The following is a 23,570-nucleotide window of genomic DNA, read 5'->3' as shown; positions in this document are numbered from 1 at the left end:
CCACTTGACCATTAAGTGTTCAACAACACTGTCTTATTTAAATCACATTTAAAAAGTAAATTAAAACAACAAAATGCTTAAGTTTCTATCAGTAGTCTTTGCCATTTTGGCAGTTTCAGCAGCAGTCAATTTTGAATATTTGGACAATGGAATTGAATATGAAGTTTCACCGAACGTAAGTTTATTCAATCTTTAAAATTAACATTTCCATGTTTTGTGCTAATGTTTATTTTTTATGTTTGACGCATTTTTGTAAAATTACATATATAATTGCAGATGATTTCGGCAGTGCCATTTCCATATCACGAGGGGTATATGACGAGGGGTGTAGGCAATAGAGTAGCGAACCTCGAGCCGAGCCCAGCATACGCCGCAGTGATTGAACCCGAGGAGCCAAAATCTGCAATCGTTGCCACTAAATTGGGTCTTGTGGCTACTGTTGTTTCCGTGAGTTTAAAATTCTTGAATGGTTATATAGTTCTACGTACCTACAAGTTGGATTCATGTATTAAAACATAAACTAAAGACGATAAGAGTTCTTATGAAGGTTGTCTCACCAATGCACACATTAATGTAAATATTTTTTTCCCATCACTTTTATGTAAAAGCGCATACCTACCTACCTAGGTAGGTACTTTATGAATTCCATCCAACAATTGGATATGCTCTTTTGCAGCTTAATGTACCATTTCCTTCAGTAGAAGAACCTGAACTGGAACACTTCGAGCTACCAGCTCCACCTTAAAACTAATTAGAGAATTCAAGTTATTCAAACAAGAAAAGATCTGTATCGATCAATATTTTTTTTCCAGTTTGCTGTAGCCTTCGTAAAGAAAGCTATATTCTTCGCCATTAAAAACTGGTCTGGTCTGATCTTGGGATCCGCCGTAGCCCTCGGCATCTGCAAGCTCACTCCGCTCTGCGACAAGGGACATACGCTTATTGAGTTCCAAAGGGAAATCCGTTCACTGGCCACTCCTCAGAGGATCGCGAGAGCAACCGAAATCGTGGAAGACGCGTTTCGAAAATATAATGCTATGCAGTAAAAGTGGATAAATTTAATAAGGCTAATTTATTGTTATTTTTAACATTAATAAATTATTGATGACATTATTTTGTTTCGTTACCATGTCCTCCTGAAACCTGACTGGCGGCTTTTGTATAGCGCCAAATATACCATGCCGATAGAGTGCGATTTTATATCTAGCACCGATGAATTCATTTATTTGAATGATACATTTTATTTAGATTTCCTATTTATTATAATAATATAATTACTTATACTATGCCTACTATACGTACTGATCAGCCATAGTAAAGATTCATTGATGATAACATGTGTAAATCTGTAAAGTTCAATAGCGTTAAATATTCATAAATGCGCTGCAAGCCTCAATTTCATTAGTTATTAATTGTTTGTCCTTATCGGTAATTTGACTTATGTATTTGTAAGAAACAAATAAAACATACGAGTAAATTAACCAATTGAGGCTTGTAAAGTTTTATGAATAGGGGAGTAAGTAACATTAGAGCTTATAATTTTGAAGTAGATACCGCTGTATTGGGTCTTACTCTTTACATCCTGCATTTCTTGACAACTGAAATAGATGGGCTATTTCAGTTGTCAACATAGCGAGCATGAATTCCTCTTAGACTTTACCTACACCTCTCCTATATAAATACAATAATTGAGTTAATAATTATTTATCGTGGTAATTACAAATTACAATAATATAAAAAAATATATTTATTTCATAATTAAAATAATACATAAACTAAACATAAAACTAATTAAAAACTAAACTTAAATATAAACTAAATAAGTATAAAAAATTGCCTACTGAAGCCCGTCCCGGGCTGCCCCCGACGCAAAGGTGCCCATCACGCTCGCTGCGTTGCCGCGTTGGACTGCGATGGACAGCCTTTGCATCAGGAAAAACCCGGAGCGGGGGTCAAGGCCTCTTTCTAGCAGGCGACGACCCAGCTCCCGGAGGAAGGACATACCCTCAGCGCACCAGCAGCCTGAGGTCTCGACAGCGAGGGGGACGAATAAGTACCCGCTTAGCGCCGAGTATTTAGCTTTTTTAAGGGACGCCGCGTGCTCAGCAGCCGCTCCTGCCGACCGTATTGTGCGGCTAAGATGCGAGGCGGCGAAAGTACTGACGCACGTGGCGTCCCATAATAAGCACTTACCTCTTTCCCACGGCACCAGGGTCAAGCCGTCAGGCCTTTTGCCGTCCGATCGGCTGAGACCTGGCGGCTCAAGCATGCATGGGACATTAGCTAACACTAAGGCTCTTCTAATAATGTCATTAAGAGCATGGTGCCGTGGGAACCTCCCAGCGCAACGGCAGCAGCTCAAGGCATGGTGACCGTTGCTCTCCACAGTGGAACCGCAGATGCATTGGTGTGGTTGGCATACGTCACAACCTAAGCGGAGAGCAACGGCCACACGCATCGAGTCGCTGTCTAGTAAGGTGCCTAAGTTTGGGGAGGGAAGAGCGTGTAGCCAGGCTCCAGATTCAGGCCTGGAGGCAGCGATTAGCCTGGCTCTGTCAGAACCAGCAGCGGTATGAATAAGACTGTCGAGTAGTCTCTTTACCACGACGTCATCCCATAAACGCTGGCGGTAAGGTTTGTCTGGTACTGGCGCATCAGAGTTCAGAGTCTTCCAAGCCGACAAAGCCTCGGCGGCATAGGGTATTGTGGCCTTGGCACCATCTAAAGGTAAAATTTTAGTGACAAGGTCCACAACCCCGGCCGCCGACGCAAGGAAGGCCGGAAGGCTTACATCTCGTGAGCGTCGTATACCCAGACCGCCATTGCGAATAGGTAAAGAGGCCTGGTCCCACTGGTCATGGTTGAGGGATACATTTAAAAGACACTCAGCAGATTCTTTTAGTGCCAGGTCGAATGAGTCCATGTGTGTGGGGTGTAGCCAAGTAGGCACTGTGCGTAGGAAGTAGGTGATTCTGGGGACGGCGAAGCAGGATCTTAGCAAAGTCAGAGCTACATGTGCCGAGAGCTTTCTAAGCCTTTCTCTTGCTAATAAGAGAAGTTGTTCTCTTGTCTTAAAAGCTCCAGGAACAGCATCGGGAAATATAGGGGAACCCAAGAGGTGAAAGTTTTGACTGGACAGCTCTTTGAGACCAGGTAGTAGGGTGCTAAACGAAGGTAATGAGGAATGTGAATTGGCGCTGCAGGGGAAGAATTCACATTTGTTGGTGTTGACTTCGAGGCCCAGATTATGGAGGAGTGGGAGGAGTGTGACCAAGTCTTGGTATACTTCTTCAGGCTTACCACCAAGAGTGCCATCATCTAAATACCAAACGTTTAGTGGAGATTGAGGACCGGATATTGCTTTTTGGATGGCGAGGCTAAAGATCAGGGGGCCAAGCGGATCCCCCTGCTGAGCCCCCACCTGAGACTGGATGAGGGACTCATTGAAAAAAAGTTTAGACGGAGATGAGTAAACTTGGTGAAGAAAGGGGTACAGTATTGGTATTTTCTCCCTAACTTCAGATAAGAGTACGTCCCGCTCTACGGAATTAAACGCATTTTTTAAATCTATCTTAATGATAACGGAGTCTGCGTTTTTAGGGTCAAGAACGAAGGCTCGAGTGGCGTGAATAGCAGCTTCACAGCCAAGTTTCGTGCCGAAACCTAATTGGTAAGGCTGCAAGTAAGACGCCATTTCGTCACGCACAGCTCGACAACCTAACTTGGCAGTCAGGCGGCGAAATACGCTGCCAATAGCGATAGGCCTTAAGCCACCATCTTTTTTTGACAGCGCGCACAGCGACGCTCCGTAAATATACGGGGCTATAAACTGCTGGATTTAGCTGGCCACTGAGTAGGAAATTGCAGAGTTTGGTTAAATATTCAAGCAACCGAGGCCCATTCTCGCCAGCAGCACTGGAAGTGAGCTCTTTCAGGTGTGATGGACGGATGCCATCCAGGCCGGCAGCAGAGCTATTGTTGAACGAGCCTAGCGCCTGTGAGACTTCTTCCAGCTTGACAGAGAGAGCGGGACAGGAATTGTCTGGTTCAGGTGGGAAAGTCAACGGTCGAGATGGGGCTGGGTGCTTGGATACTAGGGTGGCAAGGGTGTCAGGATTGGGCGGCGCTATTCCGTCATCCGACATAAGAACCCGTACTGCCCCTCTAAGGTCACCCTCGTAAACTTTGGACTCTATAGTTCTGAGAATCGAGGGCGGTCTCAAAGCGGCCGGCTCAGCTTCCACAAAAAGAGAATCGATTACCCCAGAAGATACAATGTTCCGTTTAACTTTGGTTGTTAAGTTGCCTGCGCTGGTTGAATCTGGCGCCTTTAGAGCAGAGTAGGCAAATGAAAGCAGAGCAAACCAGTCTGGAGTGCCGTTGTTCTTAATACATTGTTCGATAGCCTCGCACAATTTACCTGCCGCCAGGTTGCGAGCCCCCTTAGGTATGTGACGCAACACTCGTACAGATTGCTTTAGGGTAGCAAGGTCATCTAGGTCTATACAACTACTGTTACCTGAGAGGGCTTGTTGCCGCTGTTGTGGCTGAACTGTTAGAGTAGGAGGAAGGGCGGTGGGTCGGGTTCTATGCTTGCGGGTAATATGTACCTTCAGCCCGTGCTCGGTGAAGGTACGCGAAGAGTTAGGGCTGTAGGGGCACTGCGAAAGGGTCGTAGCCTGCATAAGTAACAAACTAACAATTAAAACTAAGTAAAAAGTACAGAGTCTTAAACTAAATACAATAGGATAGTAACTAAATTAACACAGCAACTTACAAAATAAACATTAGAAAAGAATATAAGATTATTTTGTCCGTCATTTTTAAATTACATAAGTATATCAAATAACAAACACAAACCACTAAATAAATTCACAATTAACGTCTGGCACGGTACGGCAGAGTCGATACTCTCTCGATGTGTGGTGCACCGGTGCACAGTCGCCTCTAGCGACGGCAGCGGGGACTTTTCGTCGTAGCCGGAACGCTGGGTAGAGACGGGGCGTCGAAAGAGGCCTTACGGTGGGCGAAAACCGGCACTACGATGGGTAGATCTAGATTTTCACAGGAGCCTTCGGGGACATCGGGAAACAATGAATTTGAAAGGGTTGTAATGCGATTTCAAACCGTAACACATAATTCTTGCATTGCTTGTTTTCACATATATATGTACATACTATTTATCACAGATGATTTTCGTAAAACTGTACCCCGAGAATTGAATTGTTGTATTTATACAATATTACAAATTTAAATGAGGGTCGGTTGCTACCGTTTCTGTGCCTGCTACTTTAGAACCCTCAGGCATGGCGAGAGACGATGGTAAGCGACCGGACGGAGCCACACTGGTGCCGTGGAGACTGGGTAGGCCTTTGGTGTGGGACGCTACATGCGTAGACACCTTTGCGCAGTCCCACATCCAGGCTACCCGGGCACAGGCTGGCGCTGCTGCCGACCAGGCCCAACTACTCAAGCGCCGCAAATACTCATCTTTACTGCAAGATTATGAGTTTGCGGGGCTTGCAGTGGAAACAATGGGTCCTTGGTCGGCGGACATGAAAACTTTCATGGGGGACCTGTCGACACGGCTGGTCGACGCTTCGGGAGACCATAGAGCTGGCGCTTACCTCTCCCAGCGCATATCGCTGGCAATACAGAGAGGTAACGCAGCCAGCGTTATGGGCTCAATGCCGCAGGCGGAGGTTCTAGAAGGGGTATTCTCTTTATAACTTCTTTTTATTTTCATATATTTTATTAGTATATTTTAGTTTTTATATAATATTATAAGTATTAGTTAAATTTTTAAGTAGGTTTATTTTAATTTTAGTTTAGTTTTTAAATCGCTACATTTATAATATACGATTAAATAAATAAATAAATAACCCTATAACCCTTTATAAATAAATTAATATCAGGTACCTAAAGGCAAATCGTGGAAAACGCGATTTTAAAGTATAAGTATACCTACTCTGCTTTTCATTTCGAACACAAGAAAATCAAATAATAAAAGCCAATTTGCAAAATCAATAATTTAATAGATGAATTCTCATTCCTTATTAGATATCTTTTCATGCAAATGCGGGTATATTAACTCACCTATTTCACTTTTGCTTGTTTATTTAACGGCGTTGTTATTACATTAGAGAAAAACCCACCATATTATACCATTTATACCCAACAAACATTTTGTCGGGTATAACAAGCGCTGTGATATGCTGTGTTTTGTGGCTGTAATAATGGAACTGCGACCATGAATTTTTCTTAGGACTTTTTTATAATCAGAGACGAATTGTGTCTGGCAATGTGTCTAATCTGTAGCGAAAAACAGGTAGAATGCAATTTTTATAAAAACAAAAATAAAATTATGTAAACGGATTAAACCGTGTATTTAAAATAAAGGGTTCAAAACGTCTGGAAGTAATTAGCACATAGTTATTTCATGAGTAGCAATCGCGGTAACCGAAAACAACAATAAATAATAAATTAATTTATTTTACAAGGACGCAAAGTTTTTGTCTAACCCCTCGTTCTAATATTGATATCCAAGTAAGCGAAAGATTCCAAAATTGAACCACGAATCTTGAGCGTTACGAAGATTTCAAGGCACGAGGGTTAAGAGGGAGCTAACGCGATATTGCAGTTTTTATATTTAATTTTTACACGTTTTAATCAAGGGAAAATGATATGAAAAAATTCACTGGGAAGCTAGACTACATTTGCGAGGGCAACGACATGACCAATCAAATTAGATAAAAAAAGCGTTTTGAGGAATTAATTCTCAGCAAGCTGGAAATCGTTTTGATACCTTAATTTGGTCCTAAATGCGCGTAAATCTGAGTTTGTGGAATCCCAGGAGGTGTGTATACTGGTGTGTATGTTACTCGTATAGCCAACTTAGTGAAATTGTTGTAGAAATTTTAAATAGGTATTAAAATACAATTTAATGAGCATAATAAGCAAGTTTTACCTTATATTTTATCTTCATGAATAATGTCACATAACGTTAAAAATAAAAATAAATCACAGATTTCGTGCCTCACACGACTATCGAGCACATTGGAAATGAATCTACGGAATTCGAAAATATATTATCGCTGAGCGACGAGACATGACCAAAACAGCGTGTGCCTATGTTGCAACAAACCTGGGTTCACTAAATACTGCCAGGGTTCAGCTACAGATCTATCTTGGGTATCTCCCAAGTGCTCAACAAAATGAGAGGATGACCAAAACAGCATGTGCCTTTGTTGCTATAATTTTAGCAGTTCCAAGCAAAACTTTTGACGACCGGTCTGGCCTAGTGGGTAGTGACCCTGGCTGCGAAGCCGATGGTCCCGGGTTCGAATCCCGGTAAGGGCATTTATTTGTGTGATGAGCACAGATATTTGTTCCTGAGTCATGGATGTTTTATATTTATTTAAGTATTTGTATATTATATATATCGTTGTCTGAGTGCCCACAACACAAGCCTTCTTGAGCTTACCGTGGGACTTAGTCAATTTGTGTAAGAATGTCCCTATAATATTTATTTACTTATTTTTTATTTATTTATTAAACTAACACTAAAACTGTTTCTCAGACTGAAAATACCCGATTTAAGATTGCTAACACAATCAGTTCATCAGCGTCGGATGACACCAAACCTGAGTTCCAATAGGTACTACCAGGGTTCAGCATCAGCTGTCTTGGGTAATGCTCTACCAAGTGATCATCATGACGAATCGGATGTCCAAAACAAGCGTGTGTCTATATTGCACCAAACCTGAGTTCCACTAGGTACAGCCAGGGTTCAGCATCAACTCTATCTTGGGTACTGTTCTTCCAAAAATGCTCATTAAGACGTGTCGGATGACCAAAACAGCGTGTGCCTATGTTGCACCAAACCTGAGTCCCGCTAGGTGCAACCAGGGTTCAGCATCTGCTCTATCTTGGGTACTACTCTCCTAAGTGCTCATCAAGACGAGTCGGATGACCAAAACAGCGTGTGCCTATGTTGCAACAAACCTGAGTTCCACTAGGCACTGCCAGGGTTCAGCATCAGCTATCTTGGGTACTGCTCTACCAAGTAATCATCATGACGAGTCGGATGTCTAAAACAGCGTGTGTCTATGTTGCACCAAACCCGAGCTCCACTAGGTACTGCCAGGGTTCAGCGTCAGCTCTATCTTGGGTACTACTCTCCTAAGTGCTCATGAAGATGAGTCGGATGAGAAAACAGCATGTGCCTTTGTGGCTATAATTTGTTTATAATTTTAGCAGTTCCAAGCAAAAGTAACACTAAAACTGTTTCTCAAACTGAAAATACCCGATTTAAGTTTGCTAACACAATCAGTTCATCAGCGTCACAGAACATGCGAGTAAATTGACCTCCGCAGCGAAATACAGCAAGATTGAATGTTCCTGGAGTATTCACAGAAAAGAAACTAAAATGCTAAATTGGGAATCAAACCGAGCGAAGCGAGGTGGATCAGAATCGATTTTTTTTAACCCACTTTTGTATTCATCGTTGTTGATGGCGTAAGGGGCTATTCATAAATTACGTCATTTCAAATTAGGGGGGGGGGGGGTCTGGACATCGGATGACGGTAGCATGAAGTAGGAGGAAATGGGGTCATTTGAAGCATGATTTTTGGATGATGATAGGGGGGGGGGGGTCAAAAATCGTCAAATATCGATGACGTAATTTATGGACAGCCCCTAAGCGCCATCGACAATATTGAAATTAAAAAAATACCACATAGGTATCGTTGTCTGAGTACCCACAACACAAGCCTTCTTGAGCTTACTGTGGGGCTTAGTCAATTTGTGTAAGAATGTCCTATTTTTTTTTACTACTAACGCCATCTGTTAGAAAAATAAATAATTAACATTAGCACGAATGTTAACTCATTTTTTTAACAGATGGCGTTAGTAGTAATACAGTGTTATTCCTTATTTTTATTTTTATAGGTTTATAAAATGATGATCTATTTTTGTCTGATAACACATCTAGACATGAATTTAAATGTGACGTTCCACTGATAAAGGTACCTTATGGCGGTTGGCGCTTAGGCTATTACTAAAGACGCTCCAATACTAATGCGGTGCTACGCGACGTAAGTACCGACCGCCATAAGGTACCTTTACCCGTGGAACGTCACAAATTACTATGTTAAATCTCATTCCTAACAGTGCGATAGTTTTTCCGTAAAGTGTACCACAAGAATGCATAGATTGTCGAATAGTGAACACGTTATCTACGCCCGTCTCAAACTGGGGGCCGATTTTTGAATTTAGATCGCTCGATTTCGTCACTCGAAAATCGGTGGAAAACGGCGAAATGCAAATTTTTGAAATACGAGCGATCGAAATTTGGAATCTAGTGGTATTGTCCACTCGATTTCAATTCTATTAGTAGAATTTAAATGCCTAGTAGTGGAGATATTATTGGACGAAATATACGAAATCGAGCGGTCGAAATTCATAAATCGGCACCCAGGATAGATAGAGTTAGACCAAGAAAAGCCTGCAGCGATTTTGATAGCCCACGCAGTGCAAATGTTATTTATACGTCATAATTTCATAGAAGTTTGACGTTTAAAATGACACTTGCACTGCATAGTGCATGGGCTATCAAAATCGTTGCAGACTTTTCTCGGTCTGACTCTACCGTCATCATAACCCCGATAATTCACAAGTTCACAACAAACACCGATAACGAACTCTGCGAAACATGAAGTCATAAATGTCATGTGAAAAATGTCGTTCTGACTTTTTGGCTATTTTCAAAAAGGTTAAGCTACAGGGCAAACCCTTAATCCGATCGTCTTTGTTTAAGGCTCAAATTGTAGCTCAAATTTTTGATATCATTCGTTTCCAAAATATCGAGCACCAAAATCAAAAAATCGGAAAAAATTGAATTTTGTGTTCACTATTTCGACCATAACTTTTTTCGTTTTTGACTTTCTCGAATAATTCTTTTTGCACCTTACAGCTCTCGTGAATAACGTCTTTTGAGCCTTTTTTTTAATATCATTTCTTAACAACTCTCCGAGATATAAGGGGATCGCAATTTTCCGTGAAATCGGGGCCTATACTGGAGCGAACGAAAAGACATTTCCAATGTCAAAATTAGTGTGAACGTCACATATCTTTACTATTTCATGTCTAGTGAACCTCTAAATCATTTCCCGAATCGCGCCGAGAGATTACTCCGCCTGAGTTCTATTTATGTAAAAGATAATAATTGCTTATACTTACCTTATATTTATTATTATATCAGTGTGAACCTCCATTATTTTAGGTACGGTCATAACAATACCTATCTTATTTATAAGAAAAAAATCTAAATACACACAATTAGATTCTTAGAAAAATCACCACCTTTTCCCAAACTTTAAATTGCCTACCTAATTTGAATCACCTTAATAACCTAATTATTATGGCATCATCAAAAATATGAATTAGGCACTTAGAGCAAAGCCCACCGGTAATATTTAAAGGAAATAAATTATGAAGAAAGTTATAATTACTAATAAGTCATAAGTGATCACCTGCTCATTTTGCATAAGCACTCAGTTACTCATAGTGGGATAACCCTAATTAAAAAAGCTAATGACTTATTTTAACTTTAAATACTAATGCTGCATACAAAATATCATCAGTCATTGAAACGGTTTGGAACCTGTAACTAGTTATTCTGACTTATTGATCGGTCTAATCCAAATCCAAGGTAAATACTTAACTTAAACTACTTATTATATACCTACTGAGTGTAATAATTATGTGAAACCAGAGATGGGTAATATTCGAATAATTGTTTATTTATTAGGCATATAAATTATGATTCGAGTATTTAAAATTTTAATTATACATAAATAATCTAACTTCATTATTTAGATTGCTTACTTAATTGTATTTTTCTCTTTTTAGATGATTTACAAGATTGTTGCCGTTAGCATTTTCTTGGGACTCGTATTAGCCGATCCTGTGCCAGAGATTTCTTCTCCCTCAGCCAAGGTAAGTAGTCAAATGTTACATGTTAGATATATTTTAAACTACTAGGGGAGAGCAGGTAGGATTCGTACACGTTTTCTCTGAGCTTTATAAAAAAATAACTATTAGCTATTACAAATTGATTTTGATACCGCCATATTACCCATATATCTGGCTTTAAAACTGTGAAGTGTAGTTTTCATATAAAGTAGCAAGGAGAAGCTACGAAGTTTTTTCTAAAAAATGAGAAACGTCCGAAAGCACCCCATGCATGGGGTAGCTTCGTACATAGCGTGGGACACTTTCGTATATAGTGGGGAATTGTATTACCACTCGCCGAGATGATTCCTCCAAATGTAACTAGTTCACCCCTCTCAGCCGAAACAAGTTGGCCTATTTGTTTTTGTTTTTTTTTTTCAGCTAGAACCTTAGGCGTATTCATCACCGTTGATATACCCGACTAATCAAAATTGTATATTCGGTCAGCAGTTAATTTATATTTATTTTGTTGAATACATTTTCAAGGTTTTTGAAGAAATCATTTACGGCAGTCCTATTAAAGGCGAAAGACCTTGCTGCACTCATACTGCACGAAAGTACCCCAACCCAAAAAAACAACAACAAAAATTTGAATAAAAATTACCGTTGTAGTTAGGTTAAAATAACCATTCAAATATTAAACCAATATTCTAAGGCATAAAATATAACAAATTACTTGTATAATTTGAGAATTATTTATACCCGCCAAGCGTGCTCGAAGATTAATACAAATAATACTTTCGCAGAGCGAAAATACGTATCGACTTGTTCCATCGAAACCGGCGGCCGCACTGTCTCCCCGCTCCGCAGGGAACACGGGAACACTAAACGGGAATCACGCACACAAACACGAACAGGGCGATATATTGAATAGCCTAGATATTTCCACTGTACGAATGCTCCTTGTGTACGAACCCTACCTGCTTTCCCCTACTTACTACTTACTTGTAACCTAGATACTACCCACTTATTGATTTCATGTTTCGTAAATATTTCTGTTTATAACACATATTTTGTGGTTATCTACTTATCCAAACTAGGTACATACTTATTTTCTTCGTTTTGTTTTATAATATGAATATGTTTTCAGGAAATGGGATTCTTATCGACTTTAATTCATGGCGAATCACCAGACCAGTCTTCAGAATTAGCAAGAATTGAACCTTCACTAGTATTAGACCTCATAAATGCAGCTATAGGCTACAAATCTGTAAGTTACACGATTTTATTGACGTTATTTTTTTATTAAAACAACCTAATTTTAGCATAACAAATGTTTTCTAACTTATTTTATTGTTATTTGCAGTCAGCGCTTCTGATCGCTGTGGACGTCATCGAGTGGCTGGTGTCCAAATCCGTCATAATAGTTTTCGGGGCCATCCTCACCTTCGGGTTCTGCAAGTTGACCGACAAGTGCAACTGGGACTGGGAGCAGTACGTACCGGTCGCGCAGTTCCGCAGCATAGCCACCCCTGAGCGCCTGGCGAGGGCCGAGAAGTTCCTGGTCACTGCTGTTGAGAAATACGCGGAAAAAAAGAAAGCTCATCGTTCCGTGAATTCGTTGTAGTTAAATAGGTTCAAATATTTATTGTATTTATTAAAACAACACCTTTAAGTATATTCACTCTTTTATTTTTCCCAAATGTCTTGCTGCAAAAACTCTGAAATAGCGTGTTTGCAAACAATAGGCTCTCAATTAAACCAATTGTGAGTTTTTTAAACTTATATATGATGATAGGGTCTGTGAGATATTGAGGGAATTATTTTAAAATTGTGGCAATAACATAATGTATTGCCAAATTAAGTCAATACCCAATGTAGAATTAAAATTCTTATTTATTTATTTATGTGCATATATAAAATTACTAGCCTCCTTGTGGGCACAACTTCGTTCACGTAAGTCGTTAATACCCTACAATTTTTAAACAATAGTACATATATTTATTTTAATAGCAATAAAGATTTTTATTATTTTTATTATTATTATTATTTATAATAACATAAACTCCGTAATCCTTAGACATAATATTGGATACCTATCATAATGCTCTCAACTTAATACATTACTGGCAGCGACCTGCTAGGCGGGTTCTCCATTCATAAGCGCTTTTCGCTACAAAGCGGAAAATGTGTTATAGCGCAACGCTCGTAGCGCTTAGCTCGCGCTGGGAGTAAATGTGTTGATGAGCAATAGCCTGACCAAATCCAGGAAGGCTAGAAAAAAGAAGGCTTATTTTTCCAAAGAGTAAAAAGCTCTTATGCAAGCTAATTAATTTTAGCTAAGCAAAAGTAAGGTGCAAACACAAAAAATAGTACATAGTAGTAAGAGTAGGTAGGTATATATTTACAAATTTCTTTCGGTTGTGTAATGAATTAGGTAGGTACTTGAATGAGAGTGACGTGTAACAAAAAAATTAATGAAACGTGTAACAGATGTATGTATTGCCTACTTACAATTTTGATTCCTGTGTGCGAAATGTAGTAGATAACAACTGTCTTTACATATCACTCTTTATTTTCAATTTTTATTAATAAAATTAAGTAATTATTCGCTTATAATTTATAAGGAAAATAGAAAGTCAACTCAATATGTAATATTATTATCTGTAACATAATAAAGAATAGCTGTAGAGTCAGAGAAAAATACGCGCTGAAAAAAAATTGACAGTTGATATAGATGTTGCAGTAAAGTATACCTGGATAATATCGGATGGAGGGTAAAATCGTATGATCGCAATTGCTAACAAAATAGTAGCTGGGTGATTCTTAAACTGTGTCCAAAAAAAATATTTTTCATACACATTTTTATTTTTCACATATGTGGTATTATCTATGAAAAGGGACCTTATTGTCGATGGCGCTTACGACACTAACATCGATGAGCACTAATCGTAGTAGTTTAAAATTGGTGATTCTGGCCCATTTTAGTTATTTTGATTTCCAATTTAGCAATTAAGTTTCTTTGATTACTGGAACATTCAATGTTGCTGTCTATCCAATGCAGAGGTCAATTTATGTTATGTGACGCTGATGAACTGATCAGTCATCGGGTTTAAGGTCCCTTTGTAGTTTTTTATAAATAACTCGTATACGGTGACTTGTAGCAATAAATGTTCTGACACATAAGTAATCTACATCAAATTGTCTACATTAAGGCGCGGTGTGTAGTAAAATGCACTTTTTTGTCACCATATTTACAGACTTTTACAAGGATTTCATGCATTATTTTCTAGTATGTATAACTTCAGTCCTTGAACTACGTTATTGCTTGTCAGAAACGCGACGGCTCATTATTTTCTCGATAGAATCTTAAGTTGAAAACATGCCTAACACTGTCTTTATTTCCTTATGTTAGAAGTACTAGGACGAAAATGTATATGAAACTTACTTCAGTCGATAGCTTTTAAGTAAATCTTCATTATTGCTTGTCCTTTTATCGATACGTTAATTTTTTCATTCATCATTTGATGAATTCAACATTTTGCCTACTAAATTACACCCTACGCGGCAATACCTTGCGCCTATTCCTCACGCCAGTACGCCCGTGACCACTGTCAGCGTCGGACCTGTGCTAGTTTAGCGGACGTTTCATAAAATGGGTAATCACAGTATAAATATGCAAATATGTTATACACACAATGTTTTTCAACATACTTACGAAGAAAAGCAAAATAATTCTTAAATACGGTGACATTTCAGACATTCGTCCGTCATATTGTCATTTTATAACAAGTTGGGCAGCAAAGGCACACACCCGTCTAACCAATCCGGAATTCAGTCACGATTGATAAATTGTGTAAACATATTTTAAAAGGCTATAAAATTAATCAAATTGAATAATTTAGACTGGTCACATTTTTGTAAAAATCGATTTCTACTGGCAAAACATATTACTTTTTGGCAACCGGGTTTTTTAACCTAATTAGACCCCGCTGAATCCGAATTTGCCGGTTGCTTGATCGAATTCTTGACTGGAAGTGAGATATGTGATATTAAAGGTCCCTTTTTTTAGTTTTTCGTAAATAACTCGTAAACGGTGGCCAATATAAAAAAAATAAACTAATAATCTACACAAAATTTTCAATAAAAAAGATTCAGTACATTTTTAGCAGGGATCAATATTTAAAAAGATAATAAAGAGGGAAAGTTAATTATAATAAATTCTAAGGTTCCTTGTTTTTATTTTTTCGTTAATAATTTGAAAAGTATGACTCATAGCAAAAACAAATCTTACACATAAATCATCATCATCATCATCATCTCAGCCATAAGACGTCCACTGCTGAACATAGGCCTCCCCCTTGGACCTCCATACGTGCCGGTTGGAAGCGACCCGCATCCAGCGTCTTCCGGCGACCTTAACAAGATCGTCTGTCCATCTTGTGGGTGGACGTCCTACGCTGCGCTTGCTAGTCCGTGGTCTCTACTCGAGCACATTTCGACCCCATCGGCCATCTTCTCTGCGTGCAATGTGGCCTGCCCATTGCCACTTCAGCTTGCTAATCCGGTGGGCTATGTCGGTGACTTTAGTTCGTCTACGGATCTCCTCATTTCTGATTCGATCACGTAGAGAAACTCCGAGCATAGCCCTCTCCATAGCTCGTTGAGCGACTTTGAGTTTTGAGATGAGGCCGATAGTGAAAGACCACGTTTCGGAGCCGTAAGTCATCACTGGTAACACACATTGATTAAAGACTTTCGTCTTGAGGCACTGAGGTATGTCGGATGAAAAGACATTACGTAGTTTCCCGAACGCTGCCCAACCGAGTTGGATTCGGCGGTTGACCTCTTTCTCGAAGTTGGACCTACCTAATTGGACTACTTGTCCTAGGTAGATGTACGAGTCAACAACTTCGAGTACCGAGTTCCCAACAGAGACTGGGATGGGCACAACATTGGCATTTGACATAAGTTTCGTCTTGTCCATGTTCATTTTCAAGCCCACCCGTTGTGAAACTCGGTTGAGGTCATCGAGCATCATGCTGAGTTCCTCCATCGACTTTGCCATGACTACGATATCGTCGGCAAACCGAAGGTGAGTGATGTATTCGCCGTTGATGTTGATGCCAAGTCCTTCCCATTCCAGGAGCTTGAAGGCGTCTTCCATTACGGCAGTAAACAGTTTCGGAGAGATAACGTCTCCCTGCCTTACGCCTCTTTGCAATGGAATCGCCCTCGTGCTCTGCTCCTGTACTCGGACCGACATGGTGGCGTTATTATACAAACACTTCAACACTTCGATGTACCGATAGTCAATATGGCATCGCTGAAGAGAGTCAAGCACCGCCCATGTTTCCACCGAATCGAAGGCTTTCTCATAGTCCACAAACGCTAAGCATAATGGCAAGTTATACTCTTCGGTCTTCTGTATAACTTGCCGCAGCGTATGGATGTGGTCTATGGTACTATAGCCTTTTCGGAAACCGGCTTGTTCGGGAGGCTGGAAGTCATCAAGTCTGTGTTCGAGACGGTTCGTGATGACCCTTGAAAACAGCTTATAGACATGGCTCAGAAGCGTGATGGGTCTGTAGTTCTTCAATAGGTTGTTATCACCTTTTTTGAAGAACAGCACCACCTCGCCTCTATTCCATGTTTCAGGCGTTATGCCCTCGGACAAGGCGGAATTAAAGAGCTTCTGGAGGACTTTAAGTACCGGTGTTCCACCCGCTCTCAGAAGCTCTGAAGTGATTTCGTCTTTGCCCGGCGCCTTGTTGTTCTTAAGCTGCTTCAGGGCCATCCTAATCTCGTACAGACTGATGTCCGGGATATCTTCGGTATAATGACGGGACAGCTTGGCTCTTGGATCTCCTACCAAGCTGTCAACGGGCTTTGCGATCGAAGTGCATAACTGTCCATAGAACCTCTCGATCTCACCTAAAACCTCCGCTTTGCTCGACGCTATGCTGCCATCTTCCCGTTTCAGCTTTGTCAGCTGGCTTTACTTGCGTTGCTTTGTCCTTTGCGAACACTTTGGAGCCTTGGTTTCGCTCAATAGTCTCTTTAATACGGTTAGTATTAAAGAGACGCAGATCATGTCGCAAGGACTTAGATATACGTCTATTGAGCTGCCTATATGACTCCGCGTCATCGGGAGACTGCAACTGTAGCGAGCGTCGTTCAGCCATGAGGTTTAAGGTTTGCTCGGTCAATTTCTGAGGTCTATCTTTACGGCGGGGTCTAAAAAACTTAGACCCTACTGTGTGGACAGTTTCCACTAGCCCGTCGTTGATTTCGTCCACTGAAGCCAAGTTCTCTAGGCAAGCAAAGCGGTTAGAGAGCTCGAGTTGAAAGCTTTCGGGGTTTTGAACATGGGCTCGAGTAGGTCGGAGCGTAGACTTCATCAGGCTGGACCTTTCAAGTTTAATATTGATATTCAGTGTGCCTCTTACGATTCGGTGATCACTACCGGTCTTTACCCTGTTGATCACACATAAATAATAAACATAAAATTTCCTACAAGAAACATGTAGAACACTTTTCGCTAGGATCAATATTTAAAAAGACAAAGCAGCCGGTAAGTTAATAACAATCAATTTTAAAGTCCCTTTTTAGTTTTTTGTAAATAACTCGTAAACGGTGTCCCATAGCAAAATAGGTTTTATGAATAAATAATCTACATAAAATTTCCTGCAAAAAACATCTGAACACTTTTCTCTAGGATCAATATTTAAAACGATATTAAAGGAAGAAAGTTCATTACAATCAATTCACATGTCACTTTTTTTAGTTTTTAGGGTCCCGTACCTCAAAAGGAAAAAACGGAACCCTTATAGGATCACTCGTGCAGATTTCAGATTTCAGATCATTTATTCGTAAATATCACATACATATTTATAAGTCACACAATAGGTACACACAGTTCATAATTAATTAATTATTTACATTATGCATTAAGTATATTATCTTAAAATTATTTATTACATTCCTTTGTTTTTAGTAAACATACCTACAGGTTATGATTTACATATTAGGTATTTGATGTGTTAGGGTCAACGGGTTGGTCATTTGCAGAAACTCTGAGACAGTGTAACATGCTAGGTCCATTAATATTGCCTTCAGTTTTTTCGAGAATGCTGCGTTGCTTTTAGCCTCTTTTATGTTTAGAGGAACATGGTTATATATGCTCGCCCCGGCAACACTGAGCGCTGCACGGGCCTTCGCCAGCCGCCGGTTCGGAGCTATTAGCAGCGGTTGCCTACGTGACGTCCTATTTAGTGTTTGGTAGTTATGTAGGTTCTCGCGTATGTAGTCACAAGCTGTCAGTATATATATACTTGGCAAGGTTAAGATCTTATGATTTTTAAATATTTCTTTCGCCGGATGGTCGAGTGGTTTCCGATCAATGATGCGTAAGGCACGTTTCTGTAATTTAAAGAGTCTTTCCCAGGTGGCCGACGTGGCCCATAAGTCAATTCCTTGGATTAAGACAGAGTGAAAATATCCAAAGTACGCTTTACGCAGGTTATTGGCAGACAGGGTGGGCGCGAGTCTGGACAGGGCGTAGCATGCCGAGGACAGCTTGTCGAACATGTGGTCGACGTGCGCGGCCCACGTCAGCCCGGCGTCGATCATGTACCCTAAGTACCTTGTCGTGTCAACTTGGGGAACTGTGATATCGTTCACTTTTATATTTATTGGGTTGTGTGTCTTTTTTAATTGAAAATGAATTATATTAGTCTTATCGACATTTAGTAACATACCATTTGCCGTAAACCACTCGGCCATTTGATGCATTACATGGGCAAGTTTCAATTTTAAGTTGTCGAAATTATCGGCGTTGTGTCATCGGCGAACATCACGTACTCGGGGTAGGGACAAGCGGTTGTGATATCGTTTACTAAGATCAGAAACAAGTTATTGCCCATCACGGATCCTTGAGGAACAGCAGAACATCCTATCGGTTCCAGAATTGACTTCGTATTGAGCACGTATGTAGCTTGCCTTCGATTGCTTAGAAACGAGGCAACAGCGTCATGAAAACTTCCACTGAAGCCGTAGCGGGAGAGTTTGGCTAGCAAGAGTGAGTGGTCGATCATCTCGAAGGCGCGCGACAGGTCGCATAACACCGCTGCGACCTGTCGCCCGCCCTCCAGGTGTGCCAGCACCCGCGTCACAACATCGCGCGCCGCGTCCGCCGTCGACCGCCCGGGTTGGTAGGCATATTGCTGCCGGTTTAATAGGTTATTAGATGTAATATGATTCATTATCCTATTGCTCATCATTCGTTCAAATATTTTTATTATATGATATATTCCGGCGTGAATGCACTTATTGAATAATAATAGGAATAATGAGATTACAACCGGAGGGAAGCAGTCAATAATTTCAGTAGACATGTCATTATTGTCTTTGGATTTTTTGCGTTTAATTTTCTTACATGTTATTAAAATTTCATTCAACGTGAATGGTTCAAACACGTAGGGTGCAGGCGGTGCATTTTGTAGGTATTGATCTAGATATGCGAGCGCGGTGCGAGCGCACGGGTTTGAGTTGTTTACATTCGCATCAATGTAATACCTGTTTAGCTGCGCGGCGGCAGCGGCCGCGCGCTGGCCGACGCTGTCGCCCGCAGCCTTACTAACAAATACATCAATTGCACCGCCCTTGCATTTCATATTTTTGCCCGTCTCTGCCGATATTACCCGCCATACACTTCTACACATGTTATCACCATTACTGTTCGATATCAGGTTGTTAATAAAATTACTACGTACTTGTCTCAACGTTGTCCAGTAGTCAGATTCTAAACTTTGCAGCGTCAGCCGATCGGTGCGTGACTCAGTGCTGTCAGGTTGCGAGTGCGATGATAAAACCTGTTTAGTTTTGTTTATCTTTTTACGTAGTTTTTACAGCTTCGTTGACCCACACACTTACAGTATTTTTTACTAAATGTTTTTTTATAGGAAAATAGATATCATAATAATGTTTGATGACATTCATTAAGAGTTCAGTTGTTTTGCTAGGGCAGTCACTTTTATTAAGAATTTGATCCCATTGATAAAAATTTAGACACTGAGTGAAGTCATTTTTTCGTTGAAATGTGAATGATCTTTTGGAAATGTGATTTAATTGAGTTAATCGATTATTTGAAACGTCAACAATTATACATACACAGAGATGGTCAGATAAATTCAAGTCATAACACGATACAGATTTAATGTCATTTCTATTTATATTGCTATATGCGTGATCGATACAGGTCTTTGATGTATTAGTTATCCTATTAGGTACATTTACTAGTTGCTTAAACCCAAATTGATGTACTGTATTTAATAGGGATTTTACATTACTACATTTAGGTATTAAATCAATGTTGATATCACCAGTTATTATCACATTATAATTTTGAATAAAATTAAGACTTAAAAGTTTATTTAGCATAGATAGGTATAAAGGTACATCACCGCTCGGGGGTCTGTATACACACACGATGACGAGGTCAAGTCCGATGCACTCCACAGCACAGATCTCGAACTGGGATTCAATTCCGAGGTCCGTGACTTCTTTTCGCTCGATGCATGGGATTCCGGTCCTGACATAGATACAGCTCCCTCCACCGTTCTTTGTTGATCGGCAGAATTGGGCCCTCAGGTTGTAGTTTAATATGTTAACAGAATCTATTTGATTAGCCTGTAGCCAGTGCTCAGTAAAACAAAGCACGTCAATTTGATCACTTATCTGTAGTTCAGATTCAATTTTATACGTTTTGTTTGCTAGTCGATTTACGTTTTGATGTAAAATCTTCATTTGTACGGTGTTATGCAATGGTCTTTTATCATTGTTTAGGTTTGCAGGTGAGGGCGTCTACTAGTTGGCATCTGCATTGGGAGCTCTTGACTCCCTGGGTCGGAGAAAGGGCCGCCATCGGTTATGCAGGTGTTTAAGGGCCATGCAGATGCCGTTAGGAAGTTGTCATAAACATTTGTAGGTATGCCTATCTTGAATGACTTGTAAGTATTTCTTTTCGATGGTATAGCTTCCACGGTGTACTGGACATCATCACAAATACTTCTTAGGTGGCTAATAATGTTTTCAGGCGTTGAATCGTACTTGAAGTAGCACCCGTGTAAGTATCTAAGCACTTCTACTCCGGCGACCTCGGTGTTTTTTGCGGTCCCCTTTATTGATACGGGGGCAGGTTTATTACTGCGCCGACGTTGGTGACGGCTCTTTGGGGGCTCCCAACCAGGCTCTTCGGGCTGGGTCTCTTTGTTAGAGGGCTCGGTAGACGAACTTTCACTGTTTGTTTTCGGTACAGGGTTATGTGGGGTATTATTCACTTGTTTACTTAAATCATCCGTTTGTACAATGTCATTCACAATTTGGTCACTTTTTGGTTTGATAATTTCAGCATTTTTTGCGTTGTCATTTTGTATTGTCATGGCGGTCGGTATGCGCTGGGACTCCGGTTTTGGTAGCTGGTTCTTTTGTTTGAAATTTGACGGTTTGCTTACAAGCGCAGCCAGCTTCTCTTTCGTTCGGATGGCGGAAGCGCGCGTTTTACGCGGCGCAGGCGCCTGCGTGCGAGCAGGACGGCTAGTCGGTGTCGACACCGCGCTGCATGGTGTAGACGAGGCGCTGTTGTTTACGCTGTTATTGGACAGATCGGTTGACCTCACAGTATTTTTGATCGGTAAAACTGATTTCACTTCACGTATTTCAGCAAATAAGTCGTCTAATTTTGCACTTAACTCCGACACTTTGTTTTCGATCGGTTTGATTAGGTCTATTAGCAAGTTTTGAAATGTATTCGTATCACTTTTCTCCATTTTGCCCGTTAAAATTGCAAAATTTACGAGCATCCGTTAGTGACGTTTGGCCGACCGCGCACGACTGTCTGTCTGTCTGTCCGTCTGTCACAGCCCATTTTCTTCAAAAGTACTGGACCAATTAAGTTGAAATTTGGTACACACATGTAAATTCGTGACCCAAAGACGGACATCTTACGTAAACAAATGAATTTTAAACATGGAGGCCACTTTTTAGCCAAGGGGGGTTAGTTAACATTAAGAACCTATTTTGCTATGGGCCACCGTTTACGAGTCATTTACGAAAAACTTAAAATAGGGACCTGGAAATTGATTATAATTAACTTACCCCCTTTAATACCTCATTAAATATTGATCGTAGCGAAAAAGTGTACAAAACCTTTTTTGTGGACAATTTTATGTTCAATATTTATGTATAATATTTTTTGCAACTGCCCGCGTTGCAACCGTTTACGAGTTATTTACGAAAAAAAAGCGACCTGTGAACTGATTGTGATTAACTTTCTTCCTTTAATATCGTTTTAAATATTGATCCTAGAGAAAAGTGTTCAGATGTTTTTTGCAGAAAATTTTATGGAGATTATTTATTCATAAAAACCTATTGTGCTATGGGACACCGTTTACGAGTTATTTACAAAAAACTAAAAAGGGACTTTAAAATTGATTATAATTGACTTACCGGATTATAATTGACTTTGTCTTTTTAAATATTGATCCTAGAGAAAAGTGTTCTACATGTTTCTTGTAGGAAATTTTATGTTTATTATTTGTGTAAAATTTGTTTTTGCTATGAGTCATACTTTTCAAATTATTAACGAAAAAATAAAAACAAGGAACCTTAGAATTTATTATAATTAACTTTCCCTCTTTATTATCTTTTTAAATATTGATCCCTGCTAAAAATGTACTAAATCTTTTTTTATTGAAAATGTTGTGTCGATTATTAACGTTTAACAATTTTTTTTATATTGGCCACCGTTTACGAGTTATTTACGAAAAACTAAAAAAAGAGACCTTCAAAAAGTGATTATAATTAACTTTCCCGCCTTAATATCTCTTTGAATATTGATCCTAGCGAAGAATTGTACGGAATCTTTCTTGTAGGCAATTTTATGTAGATTACTTATGTTTAAGAAAATTTTTGCTATGCGCCACCGTTTAAGAGTTATTTACGAAAAACTAAAAAAAAGGGACCTTTAATATCAACTATCTCACTTCCAGTCAAGAATTCGATCAATCAACCGGCAATTTCGGATTCAGCGGGGTCTAATTAGGTTAAAAAACCCGGTTGCCAAAAAATAATATGTTTTGCCAGTCGAAATCGATTTTTACAAAAACATGATCAGTCAAGTATACATACACTCATATTGTATACATATAATTAACAATTATTTAGGTACACTCACCGACCTCACCGTCTTACCTACCATTTTTAGGGTTCCCTACCCAAAGGGTAAAACGGAACCCTATTAGTAAGACTCCGCTGTCCGTCCGTTCGTCCGTCCGTCTGTCAGCAGGCTGTATCTCACGAACCGTGATAGCTAGACAGTTGAAATTATCACAGATGATGTATTTCTGTTGCCGCTATAACAACAAATACTAAAAAGTACGGAACCCTCGGTGGGCTCAGTGGGCGAGTCCGACTCGCGCTTGTCCGGTTTTTAATTTCATTAAGTACTCATCAAAATTCGAATTTACTAATAAATCTTTTTCAATATTAATTGCCGAACTAAAAATCTCGGAACTGACGATTCAGAATACCGATGTCGTCAGAATAAGGACGTAGAC

At 39.9% G+C, this 23,570-nt stretch overlaps 2 protein-coding genes across 2 annotated transcripts in view; both read left to right on the top strand.

Moving 5' to 3' along the window:
• Positions 1–23,570, top strand: part of LOC134805322 (glutathione S-transferase D7-like) — a 58,141-nt gene that overhangs the window by 13,532 nt on the left and 21,039 nt on the right. The gene's annotated exons all lie outside the window — the stretch shown is intronic.
• LOC134799509 (uncharacterized) lies at positions 42–1,106 on the top strand. The gene is made up of 3 exons (XM_063771927.1): positions 42–175; positions 277–447; positions 813–1,106. The coding sequence occupies exons 1-3, from the start codon at positions 74–76 to the stop codon at positions 1,044–1,046; spliced, it is 507 nt and encodes a 168-aa protein (XP_063627997.1). The 5' UTR covers positions 42–73; the 3' UTR covers positions 1,047–1,106.

Source organism: Cydia splendana, chromosome 2 (assembly GCF_910591565.1).
Source record: "Cydia splendana chromosome 2, ilCydSple1.2, whole genome shotgun sequence".
Lineage (NCBI taxonomy): Eukaryota > Metazoa > Arthropoda > Insecta > Lepidoptera > Tortricidae > Cydia > Cydia splendana.
Note: the sequence above shows the minus strand (reverse complement) of the source record. Positions and strands in the feature narration are given on the sequence as shown.